The sequence below is a fragment of the Phalangium opilio genome, unplaced genomic scaffold (genome assembly GCF_054372755.1).
Source record: "Phalangium opilio isolate 3A_F unplaced genomic scaffold, DU_Popi_V2 ptg001304l_1, whole genome shotgun sequence".
Lineage (NCBI taxonomy): Eukaryota > Metazoa > Arthropoda > Arachnida > Opiliones > Phalangiidae > Phalangium > Phalangium opilio.
In genome coordinates, this window is record NW_028324256.1 from 22803 (window position 1) to 38992 (window position 16190).

Genomic DNA, 16190 nt, shown 5'->3' on the forward strand with positions numbered 1-16190 from the left:
CGCCCATTGTTAGCTATATTTTCAGGGTTTTGGCGCCCTTCTAACCCTCGGTTTTGAGCGACTACTTGCGCGGACAGCTGCCTTATTTGTTCTTGTAATGCTGCAATAGCCGCTACGTTAGGATCGGGGGCGTTTTCGTTAGGAATGTTGGCTGGTGGGGGATTACATTTTTGCTTTCTAATTTCTCGGGCGTGATTTTGTTCAATTTTAAGAATTTAGTAGCACTCTTCGCAAGAGTAAAATTTTCCCTAAGTTAGGCTGGCAAAGCTCATGACCGTCCTGAGACGATGACATAACCCATGTTATAAGCTTAATTTAAAGCATGCACTTAATTGAACCGAACGTGTACGGGGGAATTTACTAGGTAATAATAATAGGGACCAGTGACACACCATAAAAATACACTCCTAACGTTTTTAACAAAAAATTCTAACCAAAACTTTTAATAAAGCTATCCTACTTAAATCTACAACAAAATAAACTGAACTAAAGCTACACTAATTTCACTAAAAATAACCTACACAATTACGCTACCCACGTAAACTAAACAACACTACGCAAACCACGCAGACTTAAACAAAAATTACGTTAACCACGTAAACATTAAAATATTAGTGCTAGTCTTTAAAATTCAATTTCTTTGTTCCTAATTCATTAAATAACTTAATGGTTACCATCCGTTAATTAATTGGGGAATTTTAGTAGTTCTGATCCCGGACGGACCCCCAAAATGCGACATTTTAGTTACAAGATATGAGAGATAAAAGAAAATGTTGATTTAATTAGTATCTAAATTGGGGTGGTCATTTGTCTAGGGGTATTATTTACTAATTAGTTTAAAATATCGCATTGGTGATAAATAAATAGTTCAAAATAGTTCAAATATGTTGTAGCATAATAATGGGGCTGGTTTCTGGTCCGCGTGAGCTCATAAGTAATAATTGTTTACGATACTGATTTTCTTTGTTCTCCGCACATTCGTTCGCGAACTCTTTAGATCGTTGGGCCACGAGCCGAGAGGTTGATTCCGTTGGACGGGAAAAGGGTTAATAGTCCGGCATCGTGGAAACGGGCTCATCGGGCGGCATTCCTTTGGTTCAATTCAGGTACGGAACATCGTCGAGAGTCCAAGAGCATCCCAGCATAAGAGCGTAAAGGCGAGATAGACCAAGAGCCAGTGGCCTGGACCTTACCTCATAAAGTACAAAAGGTCTGACCATTGGAATGAGTTCAGTTTTGAAGCTCATTAATAGATTTGGCCGTCTTACGCGTCACAGCTGGGGCATTTGAGGGGGGCGGGATCATGTTTGACCCTAATGAGGTATGATTTCATGAATAAAGAAGGTGGCAAATGATAGAACTGGAAATGGCGATTCCAAATATATGAAATCTGACGTCATCAAAAGGGGCCATCAATAAATCAGACGGGGGTTAAAATGGTCGAATGAGGTATGAATTTTTACCTCATGAGGTACATGTATGAATCCGGTGTTGTTTGATAGATCTGGTCGTGCTAAATAACAGAATATAAAATCTGACTGGAAAATACGCGGCTTAGGTTTAATCTGACGGGCTGATTCTTGCGTCAGACTATGACAACTTCGTGCCTCATAAAGCTAGATTCCCACTCGACCGAAAAAATCGGCGCAAATCACGCAGCCTACGTTAGAAATTTTACCTTACGCCGTCGTCCGGCTGTAGACTGTTCACACTACGACTGAATTTTGAGTTTGGCGGTAGATATTTTTGGGTCACGTGACAGATTGGAGTGGTTTCCATAACATTTATTTCGCATTATGAATTGGTATCTCTGTCGCTTAGATCGTACAAGAAAGTATATTTTCTAACCTCCTCCATAAAGACTTCCTTATTAACATCTTACATCAATATACTTCCATAAGATACATTTTTCTTTCTTCGTGGCATTTATGACGTAGTCAGTGGGATAATTTCATTGGCTGAGACACCGGCGTAACGCCGAACACGACCGAAAAATATAACGCAAATTGCGCCCGGCCGAGCGGAAATTCCGTCGGGCTCGGCGTAAAGATTTTTCGGTCGGACCCCTTTCTGCCGGGTCTCCGTCGTGATTTCCGTCGAGTGCGAGTCTAGCTTAAATGTAGCAGGTGATATATTTTAAAACCAGCCCCACTGATGTCAAGTACATTAAACTTAACTTGTTTGAGCGAGTTGCCTCTGTTTCTATCGAGGTAATGTGGTGAAATAATTTTGACCGTGATAAATGAGATGAACTTAAATTGGCATCATTTATAATAGAGCTATTTCAATTCGGGGGTAAGGAGAGTTTTTGAGGCAGGGTTTCGTCAGTCCCCGCCTAGGTGCCTTATTGTGCGCGAAATTTAGCTAAGAGTTCTACAGTGGCCCGCACGAAGGGAGGGTGAAAACCGGCTCCGTTTATTGGCAGGCCCAACTGTGACGTTTCCCCCTTCAACTGATATAGCTGTATGCAGGCACATTTTATTTCAAACTCATTCAATGAAACCTTCTAACGTTAAATTATTATTCAATGCAAATAAAGGTAAAAAAATGTTACATTTTAAAGGTCATCTGGTTCATCATCCGAGTCAGTCTGATAATCAATATATACGGTTTCATCGTCATAGTCACCCTCCCTCCGTGTGGGCCACTGTAAAACTCTATGCTAAATTTCGCGCACAATAAGGCACCTGGGCGGGGACTGCCGAAACCCCGCCTCAAAAACTCTCCTTACCCCCGAATTGAAATAGCTCTATTATAAATGATGCCAATTTAAGTTCATCTCATTTATCACGGACAAAATTATTTCACCACATTACCTCGATAGAAACAGAGGCAACTCGCTCAAACAAGTTAAGTTTAACGTACTTGACATCAGTGGGGCCGGTTTTAAAATATATCACCTGCTACATTTAAGCTAGACTCGCACTCGACGGAAATTACGACGGAGACCCAGCAGAAAGGGGTTCGACCGAAACATCTTTACGCCGAGCCCGACGGAATTTCCGCTCGGCCGGGCGCAAGTTGTGTTCTATTTTTCGGTCGTGTTCGGCGTTACGTCGGTGTCTCAGACAATGGAATTATCCCACTGACTACGTCATAAATTTCAAGAGTGCACGCAAACGCTAGATAGATTGATAGCCGCCATGTATTTTTCTTTTGGTCGGAAACATCCCACGAAGAAAGAAAAATGTATCTAATGGAAGTATATAGAGGTAAGATGTTAATAAGGAAGTCTTTATTGAGGAGGTTAGAAAATATACTTTCTTGTACGATCTAAGCGACAATGGGACAGAGATACCAATTCAGAGTGCGAAATAAATAAACCACTCTAATCTGTCACGTGACCCAAAAATATGTACCGCCAAACTCAAAATTCAGTCGTAGTGTGAACAGCCTGCAGCCGGACGAAGGCGTAAGGTAAAATTTCTACCGTACGCTGCGTGATTTGCGCCGGTTTTTTTCGGTCGAGTGGGAATCTAGCTTTATGAGGCACGAAGTTGTCATAGTCTGACGCAAGAATCAGCCCGTCAGATTAAACCTAAGCCGCGTATTTTCCAGTCAGATTTTATATTCTGTTATTTAGCACGACCAGATCTATCAAACAACACCGGATTCATACATGTACCTCATGAGGTAAGAATTCATACCTCATTCGATCATTTTAACCCCGTCTGATTTATTGATGGCCCCCTTTGATGACGTCAGATTTCATATATTTGGAATCGCCATTTCCAGTTCTATCATTTGCCACCTTCTTTATTCATGTACCTCATGAGGTAAGAAATCATACCTCTTTAGGGTCAAACATGACCCCGCCCCCCTCAAATGCCCCAGCTGTGACGCGTAAGACGGCCGAATCTATTAATGAGCATCAAAACGGAACTTATTCCAATGATCAGACCTTTTGTACTTTATGAGGTAAGATCCAGGCCACTGGCTCTTGGTCTAAGAGAGAGAGCAAGAGAGCGAGCCTCTTGGCCGGGTCTCCTTTTATACCTTTTAGGTCAGATCTACGGGGTTCCATATGTCCAACCAGGACACGGCCTGGTTTTTGCGCGGGGTCCCAAAAGTTCGGGCACGATCCCATCCCGTTCGCGAGAGGCGAGTTTGCCTCGTGCGCGATGGTAAAAACCCGATGACGTAAATATTGGAGGGCTATGCCCTTTCGACCAGAATCAGTAGTCCCATCCAAAAACCAGTATTGGGGGAGTTAAAGCGATAGTGCTACAATGGCTATTTTTAAAGTGCTAGTATTTTAAATTAAAGGGGCAGTAAAATAAAAACTGTTACAATGTCTGTATTTTTAGAGCGCGAAGATTTAACGGATCATGCATAAAAATGTTTGGACTAAGTTTTTTTAAGTACTGGAAACGCATATATTTCTTAATCTTTATTATAATAATTATCAAAAAGGGAACATTTAAAATAATTATTAAAAAAGAATATGTATAATAGAAAGTTAAAGTCATATTAATACTTCTAGAAAGTCAAAAATCATATTATTATTATTATTTGAAAGTCTCTATTTTGCGAAACTATATTTGACAACTAAAATAGTTGGTGAATGCAATCGTTAAGTTGTCAATGGTTCTTTTAATCGTTATTGAACTAATTACTAAGTTCTACACCCTGGCAAGTTGCAAATATTGCTCAACAGATGGCACCATCAGATGGTCAATTAAAAATATTTTCAATCAATACTCGCGTAGCCAGTCCCAGATTTATGGCGAAGACTTTCAGTAAAATAGTCGCTCTAGGTATCATGTGTATTTAAACTTTCGCCCAAGCAAAGAAAATTATTAAACTCATTTAATTAAAAAATCATGATCATAAAAGCCCCACTGAGCTTTTTATTAAATTATTAAACCCTATATTTCTTAAAAGCGGATTCTCCTAATACCAATCGCTATCCAATTTCTTATTTAAAGACTTTCAACATACATATCCGTACAGGGGTGGAAGCGGTCGCTTTTCTCATAACACGCTGTGTGACCATGAAAGCAGTTTTAAAATTCTCTTTAATTTCCAAAAAATAAAATGTTTCGCTTTAAAGTAATACCACGGTGTTTTAACATTCTAATGGCAATTGTAACACCTTGGTTTTGAAAGAAATTTTGCGGTTTCTAAAAAAAGCCACAATGCAAAAGAAAAGTAAATAAATTTGCCTTTTTGGAGTTTACAGTATAATTGTAATAATAGTGCTCAAACACAGGATTTCTCAAATGCATCCAAAAAAAACAGAGTTGCTGTGAAAGAATGGGTCAAAACTGCCCAACAGCGGGTGAGCCGTGCGAATGAGATTGGGTGATATGGGGGGACACCTACCCGGCTTTCCAATTTGTATTCGTTTTCATTTTAATTTTTAATTTTAAGAATTTAAACTTTTTTTCCTCTCCATGTGACGCTTGCATTGGACGTTTCTGTGTGTCTGTAAACTCAGTTTCACATTCGCAGCAAATGTGGTCGCAATTTCCGCACCGCGTTATCAATTAACCCAAATTCGGAAAGTTTCGATTTCATTATGTTATATATCACACATTAGCATTATGATTTCTTCGGCTCGTAACACGCCAAATTTTGTTATCGTCTATCCCACGTACACATTGACTTCTAGAAACGCCACCTCGTACAATGTTCATCCTTATATTCCATAAGAAACAAATTATGACGAAAATTATACTTATAACTTTCAATTAAATACTTCTGTTCACACTAACCTCTTGCTACCCACATTCTTACCAATTTATTTCAATTCAAAAAAAAAACTTATTGTCCCTTGGCTGGTTATTTCCCTCTGGTGAACCCCACAGTTCACGAGCCCCCGTGGCTTTCTCGCTATTTCGCGTACGTAAAACTCACGCCTGCATGGTCATTGTTCGCGTACGAAAATAAACTTGCACATGCATGAAAGGTAGTTCACGGTCACGAGCCTCTCTACGTTACGAAGATACGAACCCTTTGAGAGAACCAATTATCAGTGAGCTTTTTCGCTAAGCCAATTATCAACGAGCTTTTTGTAATAAGCCAATGAGAAAGCTTTATGTGGTACAAGACCGAATTTCAAGTCGGTCTGAATCTATAAAAGGCCAGGACGAACAATAGACTTGAGTCTTCAGTATTCTATATTTCTGACCTAGTGGCTAGCCCAGTCCGATCGCAGCCCGCTAAAAAGGAAGCCCCAGAGAAGTTAACTCCTGGATGAACGACTAAGTTGCTAACTTATGCCCGGTTAAATTACCCGCGAAAAGTGAAAGTCTTAATTCGTGCCAAGTATCCTGCTGCCATGATATGGCGTAGAAGTCCTGGACCTTGATATCTATCCTGCCGCCAAACTATGCCGTAGAAGTTCATCAGTTCTCCCGCCAAAAGCGTGTACCGCCCGATGTCTATCGGAACCTACCACGTTACCATGAAACGTGTTGCCGGACCATCACCGATTTATAGTGCCATCGTAAAACAATAGAAGTTCATCAGTCCACGTAATTAACGGAACTCAAAATGAGCTAAACGCGAACTTCAATATAAACCGTGAGCCACGAAACTTTGCAAGTATCAATAAGGGTTAACCAGCCTTAAGTTAAGTTTAGAATTAAGTAAACCAATTCTTGCCATTAATATTTGAAGTGTTAAACCTCTTATGAGGTCATGATTAATTTAGCATTGATTAATAAATATATTTCCAAGGTTTAATCATGTTCCCGTTTATTTCATTTACCAATGCTGACATACTTATTCAAAATACAATTCCCTAGACAACCGTACCAAATTTAATATGTTATATCATATAGCCCCTGATTATTAATTATCATCATATAAAAAGAAGTTAAAAGTTGTCGCAAAATCTGTTACATTATCTTCTACTCCATTACCATCGTTAAAAAATTTTACTCTGTGAATATCTAGGATTTCGATAAACGTCCTGGCTTTCAATGGCTGCTGGCCCATTGGGCCGAGTCCCATTAGACCAAATACTGCCAAAATGAGACTATCCCGTTTATTTCAACATCGACCAGAAGTGGTAATTATTAAATTAAAAATACGGTAAAACAGTCTGTAATAACCAGACTAGCTTAGGGTCTTGGTAGTCTGTCGTCTTTCCCCTGTGGATGGTACAAGAGAAACAAGTGTTGATCGAAATGCATTAAGGCATTAGCTCTGTGATTGAAAATACACAGGCGAAGTCATGGGTTTGTAGTAGCTTTCGTGGCTTTGAATAGGCGAAAAACCACTAAGAAAAGATTCTCTTCCAGACCTTGATGGTACTGGGAAAGAAATAATATTTTCATCTTCAAAGAGTTCACACACCCTCAATTTGTGTTTAAATTTGATGGACAGCTGTATCGAAGCAAGATTATTGGAACGTCTATCTATAGTTGAAAAATTTTCGTTAAAGTATTGTGTTTCTTGGGTTTTGCGTGGTGGGATTGGTATTACGAAAAGCGGATAAGGCTTTATTTGAACCTTTATTATATATTTTAGAAAACGTGATACTTGTTGATGAGAAGGAATAGAGGCAATTTAAAATCTAGTTTGGAAATATAATAGGTTTTTGAAACGGTCGTTAGCTAGAATAATTAAACTCAGAAATGAGTTCGGATACGAGTTGCTAGTTTAGTCATGAATAAAATAATTTTTCCCGTGAATAGTGATTTTAGAAGCTGGCTTCTGCGCAGACTTATAGAGAAATAAGAAAACTAGACTTAATAGCACGAAACTAGAAAATAGTCGTGAGAGAAGAGCTCTCTCAAAATTTCATAATTTAAATAGCGTGATGTACGACATCATATATTCTGATTGCTGTTTCTTCCCCTCTTTACGTGTAATTTAACCTCAACAATTCGAGTTCCAGTTTGGTATTGGGATTTTAGACAGTTGATTATAACAGTATCTAGCACCGTGATTGCCAAAACTAGAAAATGATGACTCCATGTAGAACTGTTCTATAAAATCCTTTGTTCGATTTGTGTTTAGAGATGAATTACGCGTAAATAGGTCGAAGTTTGCACTTTATATTTAAAGATATTCTCACGCAGGCGTGGCTCGAGAGTGTAATGTTAACTAGCTCTCCGTGTTTTTCACGCGACCTCGTTTTTGATGTGGAAAAAAATCCAAAGTGATTAATCCAGCACTAATTAGCACATTTCACTTGGTGAAACATGAATGAAACAGTGTATAATATTACTGTACAATGGCCGGAAGAAAAGGTAAGTTAAGCGTATCCGAAACTGAAAGTTTTAAACAGCCCAAAATGTTTGGTTTAATCGGGTGTTTCGTTTCTAGCTTCTAAATTACATAATAAAAACTTTTAAAAGAGCAGAAATGACGATTTTATTGTTTTCGGTTCAGTTAAAACCGCCTCTAAGTCTGACAATAATAGTTAATAAAGAATAATAGCTACGCATTTATGCATATATTTATTGTAAGATTCCCAGTAAGTGTTAGAAACAGGAAACAGGTATTAAAGTCAGTGTCAAGTCCATAAGGTAGATAAGCCAATTACCTCATTCGAGGTAGGTTTCAAGTGCTTCGGCTGATGTAATTTTGTTGTTTTTCAACTTGTTTATAAACTAACCTACCGGAAATTTTATCCACATATTAAGAATCCTGATTTAATTCTGTTTATCAAAACAGTTAACGAACAACACAGAAAGATATATCTAATCAAAAAAGCACCCAATAAATACTCCTAATGAAAGTCCAATAATCAAGCCGAAACTAGTCGAGCTATTTTAATAAAAATATTAAAAACCTTGCGCACTTGAGAAAACCGTTTCTATTTTAAATTATTTAAACCATTTTGAAATTTACCTGCAAAAAATGAACCAGAACTCTATGGCTTTATTTGGATATTCGCTGCAGTTTTTTTTTTCAATAAAATTGCCGACATCAAAATTAAGTATTTTGTTTTAATGGAGCCTGGTTTCAGTTGTAGAGTTAATGCACTTCAGTAAAAGCTGTATTTTAAGATTAAAAACTTTTTCTAGAAACCCTGGGATTATCCTTACGATTCCGCACTTCGAGTTTGGTATTTCATTTTTGAACACACGAAACGTCTCAGGTAAAGTAGACCCGCAGAGCGAATGAAGGAGGAATACATGTCTTAGCTATGGACCCAAAGGAAGGCGTAATCTTAACAGTTTTTCTTGAGCACCAGAGGAAACCGATTACTTTTTAATCATATTTTGATTTCATTGTTATTTTCCAAATGTCAGTTAAATATTATTGCTTCAGCCTATTTTCACTGTAGTGGGGAAGGTTTTAAGAGTTAACCCATGGAACCTTCCACTCAAAAGACCTTGAATAGTTCTTGTTGGTGGCTTTGTGGTGACACGAACCCTCAGGGTCTTTTACTAACCCCCTTTTGGCCAAATGAACCTGTCTTTCTTTACCTGGCAAAAACTTGTATTCTGAAAATACCGCTCTTACAAATGGTCTAGTATTATGTTAAGAACCTTCATATTTAAGAATTGTGTAAATAATTGCACTGTGCGTATTAGAGCCGCCACATAGTCGCCAGATTTTTGCATTGGTTTAAGTGTTTGCAACCCCATCTCAATGCGGTCAAAAGTACTTTTCCCTCGTTCGCGAGCATATGGCTCGGGGCCACTCCTTCATACGCTCAGGGTATCTCTAGGAAAGCGCATTCCTAATTGTGTTCAATATTAAAGGTTCACCCCTACTATGGACTCGGATGAATGGCTTCGAAATGTAAGTAAGATATTCAAAATGAGCGCAAAAATATAGAAAAATGTTTGTAATAAAAATATCTCCGTTTCGATGAGTTTGACCACTTTTTGTACGAATTCTACAGTTTCACTCCCTAGAAGAGAGATTTCACAAGAAATCGTTTACTTTATTTTGTCCGCGTGCTTATGAATATCTGGACTATTGACGACCTTGTTACGCTTGAACAGATGTCTTTTTTGAAAATGTGTTATTGAGTAGAAAAAGAAGTAGGCTTCAAGTTATGGTGTAACAACAAGAAGCCGTTTGGCTAGACTAATACCCTATGGTATGAATCAAAACCTCTTTGTAAAAGATTCTTAAACGAGGTACAGAATTGCTAGAGCATTAATAGATTAGCTATAGTCTACTTTTGCTGTATATACTTATTTTTCCGTTTTCTCTGACTGGAGAAGTATGCTTTTGAGAAATGTTTTTGGCCCAAACTTGAAACCAAGCATTTTTTTCTGTACCATGACAACTCCTAAACGTCTCGTTTCTGTACCCAGAGATCCGTCTTTTTTGGCGCCTTGGTTATCAATTGTTACATGGTTACGTGAAAACTTCAAAAAAGGATAAGCCTTTAATAGAATATTTAAGGTTATAGATATCTCGAACGACGACTACTTTTCACCATCCGCCGAGGCTGGGGGGGGATTTGAGTTGAGGCAAGGAACTTCTGGGAGAGTTTTACCGGGTATAACTAGCGTGAGATTTTCCAGAAAAGCAGAACCCGAAATGTCGAGCGCGGTTCTAAAAAATAGCGGCATGGTTTAAAACGTGCCATTTTAGAAAAAGTTGATGTAGTTTTGGGAAATAGCTCTGTTAAATTACAGGTTTGAACAAATCTTAGCCCTGTAGTAGGCTTACCTAATAAGTACTGCAAATAGATCATCATGCCCTTATCTCACCTAATTTTTTCCATTTTAAACCTACTGAACTTAGAATATCCATATCTATCCTAAGGCTTACCTGACCTACATTATCGAAGCTAAAATAACGTAGCCTAACCTTACCTTATAACCGAACCAAACTGTTCGATACCGATCTCTCGCAAAAGTGAAAATTCTTAACCCTCTACGACCAAGCCCTAAAACCTGTAACAATGACAGGCAGAGAACGGGTTTTCGCGGGAACTCTTGTACCCGTACCTGTCCCTTTTGTTAATTTTTTCTATCACATATTTTCGTCAGTCGCGAATTCCACTCCCTTAATAGAAGTTCGCTCGGCTCATACAAGCAAATTAGTTTTTGATTTTACAATACTTGTTTTCAAATTCTTACATTGATTAAAAGTTCGTTTTGTTTACTTCAACTGCGTATTAATTTCTCACGACACCGAACATATTTTGGTCCGTCGAGCCGGATCTGTTCGCAATTAACAGAATTATCCAAAAATCAATCAACATATTCGAGGTGAACCGGCAAATTTTCGGAAAATCGTGAAAACTGTGCGTGTTAAATGAACAATCAACGTCAACTTTAACTCTAGAATTATGGATGCATTGCGGCACAAAAGAAGGGCAATCAAAGGCCAAATTACGCGATTGGAAACAATTGTTAGTGGACATGCTTCTCAACCATGGGGTGAAGCAGGACTAAAATTATACGTGAACAAAAGTGAACAGTTAATATTGGATTTGCGTCATTTACAACAAAATATAATCACTACGTGCCTTCCAGCTGATTTTCAACCTAAAGAAGCAGAATATAACGCTTTAATCCAACGACTCGAAACGGTAAACATATTTTTTGCTTCTGAGTTAAGTCAAACGCAAACAGCCTCAGCAGCGGCCTCCAGTACTACCGCTCAAACAAGCGCGCCAAGTGCCGATATTAGACTGCAAAAACTAGATTTACCGACATTTGGAGGTAACTATGTAGACTGGTTATCATTCCGCACTAACAGACGAAGCCGCTCTGTTAATAAAATCCATCCCCACTACGGATGCAAATTACCCAGAAGCGTGGGATATTCTTTTGAATCGATACAATAATACGCGTGAATTAATCGATGCTCAACTAAAGCGCTTATTTACACAGCTTCGAGTCAATCAAGAATCATCTTCGGAACTCCGAAAGCTACTCGATACAACTTCAGAATGTATCCGCTCTCTAAAGGTGCTGAACGAACCAGTTCAACATTGGGACTCAATTCTCGTCTTTATTGTAAAGGAAAGACTAGATCCAGAATCAAGACGTCAGTCTGAGCTTTCACTAAGCCGTACAACCGCACCAACCTTTGACGACCTCCGAACCTTCCTCGAACAACGTTCTCGAGCGATGGCGGCGGCTCAAGAAAGCAGTGTCAAAGCAAAACCACAGTCTCACGCTAAAAGATCAGCACTAACCCATGTAGGGACCACTAGAGCAAACTGTCCCATATGTAAAGCAGAGCATAGCATTTACAAATGCTCAACTTTTGCCAAAGTGTCAGTCAACGAACGTTGGGACCTAGTAAAAAAGAAATCCTTGTGTTTCAATTGCTTGCGGCGTGACCACTCAAGTCCAGATTGCAAATCAGGTCACTGCAATTTATGTACCAGCAGACATAATACGTTGCTTCACGCAGAAACAAAAACGGAAGCGAAAACTGATGCACACATCGAACCCGAAGTTATTTCCCATATCTCAAGGGGAGAAAAGAGTAACTCTCAAGTTCTTCTGTCAACCGCAATGGTTCTGGTCAAGGACTTCAAAGAAGTATTTCATCCAGCTAGAGCTTTGCTGGATTCAGCCTCAGAGGCAAGCTTCATCACTGAAAAATGAGCCAAACGATTGCAAATAACGATAACAAACATTGACGTTTCAATTGGGGGCATTGGAGCTTCAGTCCGAGGGTCATCTCGCGGAATAGTTGAATTAGAACTTTCTTCTACTCGGGAAAAAAAGGCTTTACTAAAAGTAGAGGCGTTAGTACTAAAGAAGCTAACGAAGAACATTCCAAGCATGGAAGTGGATCCTAGCTCCTTTATTCATTTCAAGGGACTTCAGTTAGCCGATCCCCAATTCTACACTCCCCAGGAGGTGGATATCTTACTGGGTGCAGACGTGTACTTAGACATAATTATCGATGGACAGTGCAAGGGTCCAAGCAACATGCCAAGCGCTGTCAATAGTATATTCGGATGGACTATTTCTGGCCCATTCAAAACTGACAATCCTAGACCAGAAATACAAATTCATCACTGCACAATTGACGAACAAGTCAGAACATTCTGGGAATTAGAAGAGCTGCCCACACGAAAGGTACTGCTCCCCGAAGAAAAACAATGCGAGATACATTTCTCTGAAACTCATTATCGGGATGAAACTGGAAGATACATGGTTCGACTTCCTTTCAAGGCCGAACCCAACACCCTAGGGGAGTCTTGGAAGATAGCCATGCGTCGCTTTCATCACGTAGAACGTCGATTACAAAGCAATCCAAGGGCTTACGAAGCCTACAAGAACTTTATGAATGAATACGTCCAGCTGGGTCACATGCAACTCATGGATGTCGAATCAGCAGCACACAACTACTATTCACCTCATTTCGCAGTTCAAAATGAGAAAAGTAGCTCAACTAAAACACGGGTCGTATTCGATGCGTCAGCCAAATCATCAAATGGCATATCTCTCAATGATATTTTATTAGTCGGTCCCAAACTACAAGACGACCTAGTAAACATCCTTATTCGCTTCCGCGTTCACGCTATTGCAATGAAAGCTGATATTGCTAAAATGTACCGCCAAATATGGGTCCATCCCGAAGAACACAAACTTCCAAAGAATAGTCTGGCGGCCAAGTCCAACTGAACCTTTGCAAGACTATAAACTCTTAACGGTTACTTACGGTACAGGATCAGCTTCGTATCTTGCCACTAATGTTCTTCAACAGCTAGCTCTTCTGGTCAAAGAAAGCTTTCCTAGAGCGTCAGAAAAACTAGCAAAAGACTTTTCGAAGGATGATTTGCTCTCGGGCGCCAACAACATCGAAGAAGCGTTGCAAATACAAAAGGAATTGTTGAACGCTGCAGCCAGCGCGGGATTTGATATTCGAAAATGGGTATCAAATGAACCAGCTCTACTCGAATCCATTTCTCCTGACAAACAAGAAATTCCAATACCAATATTGTTTGACAACAAGGCTTCAGTTACCACACTAGGTTTGCCTTGGACACCGGGGACAGATGACTTCTCATATGTAGTCACGTCACCATCATATCGCAGTACCATCACCAAAAGAACGGTCCTATCCGATACTGCAAAAATCTTTGATCCTTTGGGATTACTTTCTCCAGTCATCTAACGAGCAAAGATATTTATCCAAGATCTTTGGAAACAGCAACAAGACTGAGATGACCCGTTACCAGAGTCGTTCGTCTATCGTTGGCAAACTTTCCGCAACGATTTGCCATCTATTGAAACGATACGGATACCTCGCTATGTATCTCAAAGAGAGCTGAAGAGCCGCAGTCTACAGGGATTTTGTGATGCTTCGGAGAAAGGATTCGCCGCAGCTGTATACATGCAAACTCTGAGTTCGTCTGGCGAGATAAGAGTGGAACTTATCGCATCAAAAACAAAAGTCGCTCCGACAAAAACTGTAAACGTACAGAGGCTCGAACTCTGCGCCGCCCTTTTACTCGCGAGATTGGTAAAATTGATCCAAGAGGCACTTCCAAGTACAACAGACATTGTTACAATTGTTTGCTGGTCAGATTCAAACAACGTTCTCTCATGGCTAAGAGCACCTCCACACAGATGGAAAACTTTTGTCGCCAATCGTGTCGCCGAAGTTCAAGAAACCCTTCCAAACGCACAATGGTGACACGTGGCTGGCAACGCAAATCCAGCTGATTGCGCATCGAGGGGAATGTCAGCCCGAGGGCAATTTTTCTCTATGGTGGCATGGGCCAGAATGGCTTTCGCATGATACTTCAAGGGAACCTGAACAGCAGATGGAAGAATCCGAATACTGTCTCGTTGAGGAAAGAATTGTCAAGGTCTACATGGCTAGATACCAATCCGAAGGCACATTACTCTTTCCCTATTCTTCTCTAAGAACACTAATCCGAGTCACAGCCATAATCTTCAGGATGATATACAATTTCAAACAACCAAGAAAAGATGCTTGGACAAAGGGGCCATTGTCAGCCAAAGAATTGGATGATGCACTTTATCACTGGGTCAAGGTAGTACAGTCCGAACACTACCCCAAGGAGATTAATCAGCTGAAAGGGAATTCCCATTTCACCAAAAAGCAAACTGTTGCCACTCCAACCGTTCGTGGGTCGACATGGCGTCCTAAGAGTTGGTGGTCGTTTGCGAAACGCGAATTTACCCTTGAGCCAGACATATCCAGCAATTATTCCGCGAAAAAGTCGTTTAATGGATCTCCTAATAAACTATGAGCACACGAAAAGCTTCCATGGTGGATCACAACTTATCGTAGCAAACCTTCAACAGAGGTTTTGGATCATTGGCATCAGGGATGCAGTAAGATATCAAATGAAGAAATGCATTCGCTACACTCGTCAAAAAGCTATGACTGTCCAACAAATGATGGGCGATTTACCCTCAGCGAAAGTAAATAAAGCCAGATCATTCCTGCAATGTGAGGTGGACTACGCTGGACCATTTCTTCTTCGCGTCATAAAGGGCCGCATACACAAGATGTACAAGGCTTATCTAGCTGTGTTCGTTTGTTTCACGACTCGAGCCATGCACTTAGAACTTGTAAGTGATATGACCACAGCAGCATTCTTGGCCGCACTCAAACGCTTTGTCGCTCGAAGAGGAAAATGCCAGAGCATGTACAGCGACTGTGGAACAAATTTCATAGGAGCTGATCGAGAAATGCGTGAGTTTTTGAAAGTCATCGCAAAAACGCCACACCAGAAACCAAGTCTTAGGGTGGCTAGCCGACGAAGGAATATCATGGCATTTTAACCCGCCAGCAGCACCACATATGGGAGGCTTATGGGAAGCTCGCGTAAAATCCGTGAAATAATATCTGAAGAGAGTAGTTGGCAACGCAAATTTAACTTACGAAGAAATGCAAACTCTCCTTTGTCAAATCGAAGCTTGCTTAAACTCCCGTCCTTTAACAGCCATAAGCACCGATCCCAACGACCTCACTGCTTTAACACCTGGACATTTTTTAATTGGAGGACCCATAACTGCTATTCCTGAACCTGATCTAACCGGGGAAAAGATCAATCGCCTCTCCAGGTGGCAACTAAGCCAACAATTGCTCCAGCACTTCTGGTGAAGGTGGCGCAATGAATATCTATCTCGTCTTCAGCAAAGACCAAAATGGGCAGCAGCCAAAGCTAACTTAGCAGTTGGGGATCTAGTATTACTCAAAGATGAGGATCAACCTCCCACCAAATGGAGAATGGCACGACTCTTCAACTGCATCCAGGAGCAGATGGTTTGGTGAGAGTGGTCACAGTAAAGACGGCAACAGAAAAAGAATTAACA

The 16190-nt window shown here is 40.1% G+C and overlaps 1 protein-coding gene across 1 annotated transcript; it reads left to right on the forward strand.

Annotated features, from left to right (window-relative positions):
* The first annotated feature begins 12671 nt into the window (after positions 1-12671).
* LOC149583930 (uncharacterized) lies at positions 12672-15656 on the forward strand. The gene is made up of 5 exons (XM_089863950.1): positions 12672-13497; positions 13565-13870; positions 14078-14389; positions 14454-15017; positions 15070-15656. Exons 1-5 carry the CDS (start codon positions 12672-12674, stop codon positions 15654-15656), a joined length of 2595 nt encoding a protein of 864 aa, XP_089720076.1.
* Positions 15657-16190: the final 534 nt, after the last annotated feature.

Bases quoted from the DNA above. Each gene is read 5' to 3' on its own strand.
- LOC149583930 (XM_089863950.1), top strand. From the start codon at position 12,672: ATGGAAGTGGATCCTAGCTCCTTTATTCATTTCAAGGGACTTCAGTTA. The intron at 13,871-14,077 runs GTTTGCCTTGGA...ACCCGTTACCAG, and splicing joins GGCTTCAGTTACCACACTAG to AGTCGTTCGTCTATCGTTGG. The intron at 14,390-14,453 runs GTACAACAGACA...CTCATGGCTAAG, and splicing joins GATCCAAGAGGCACTTCCAA to AGCACCTCCACACAGATGGA.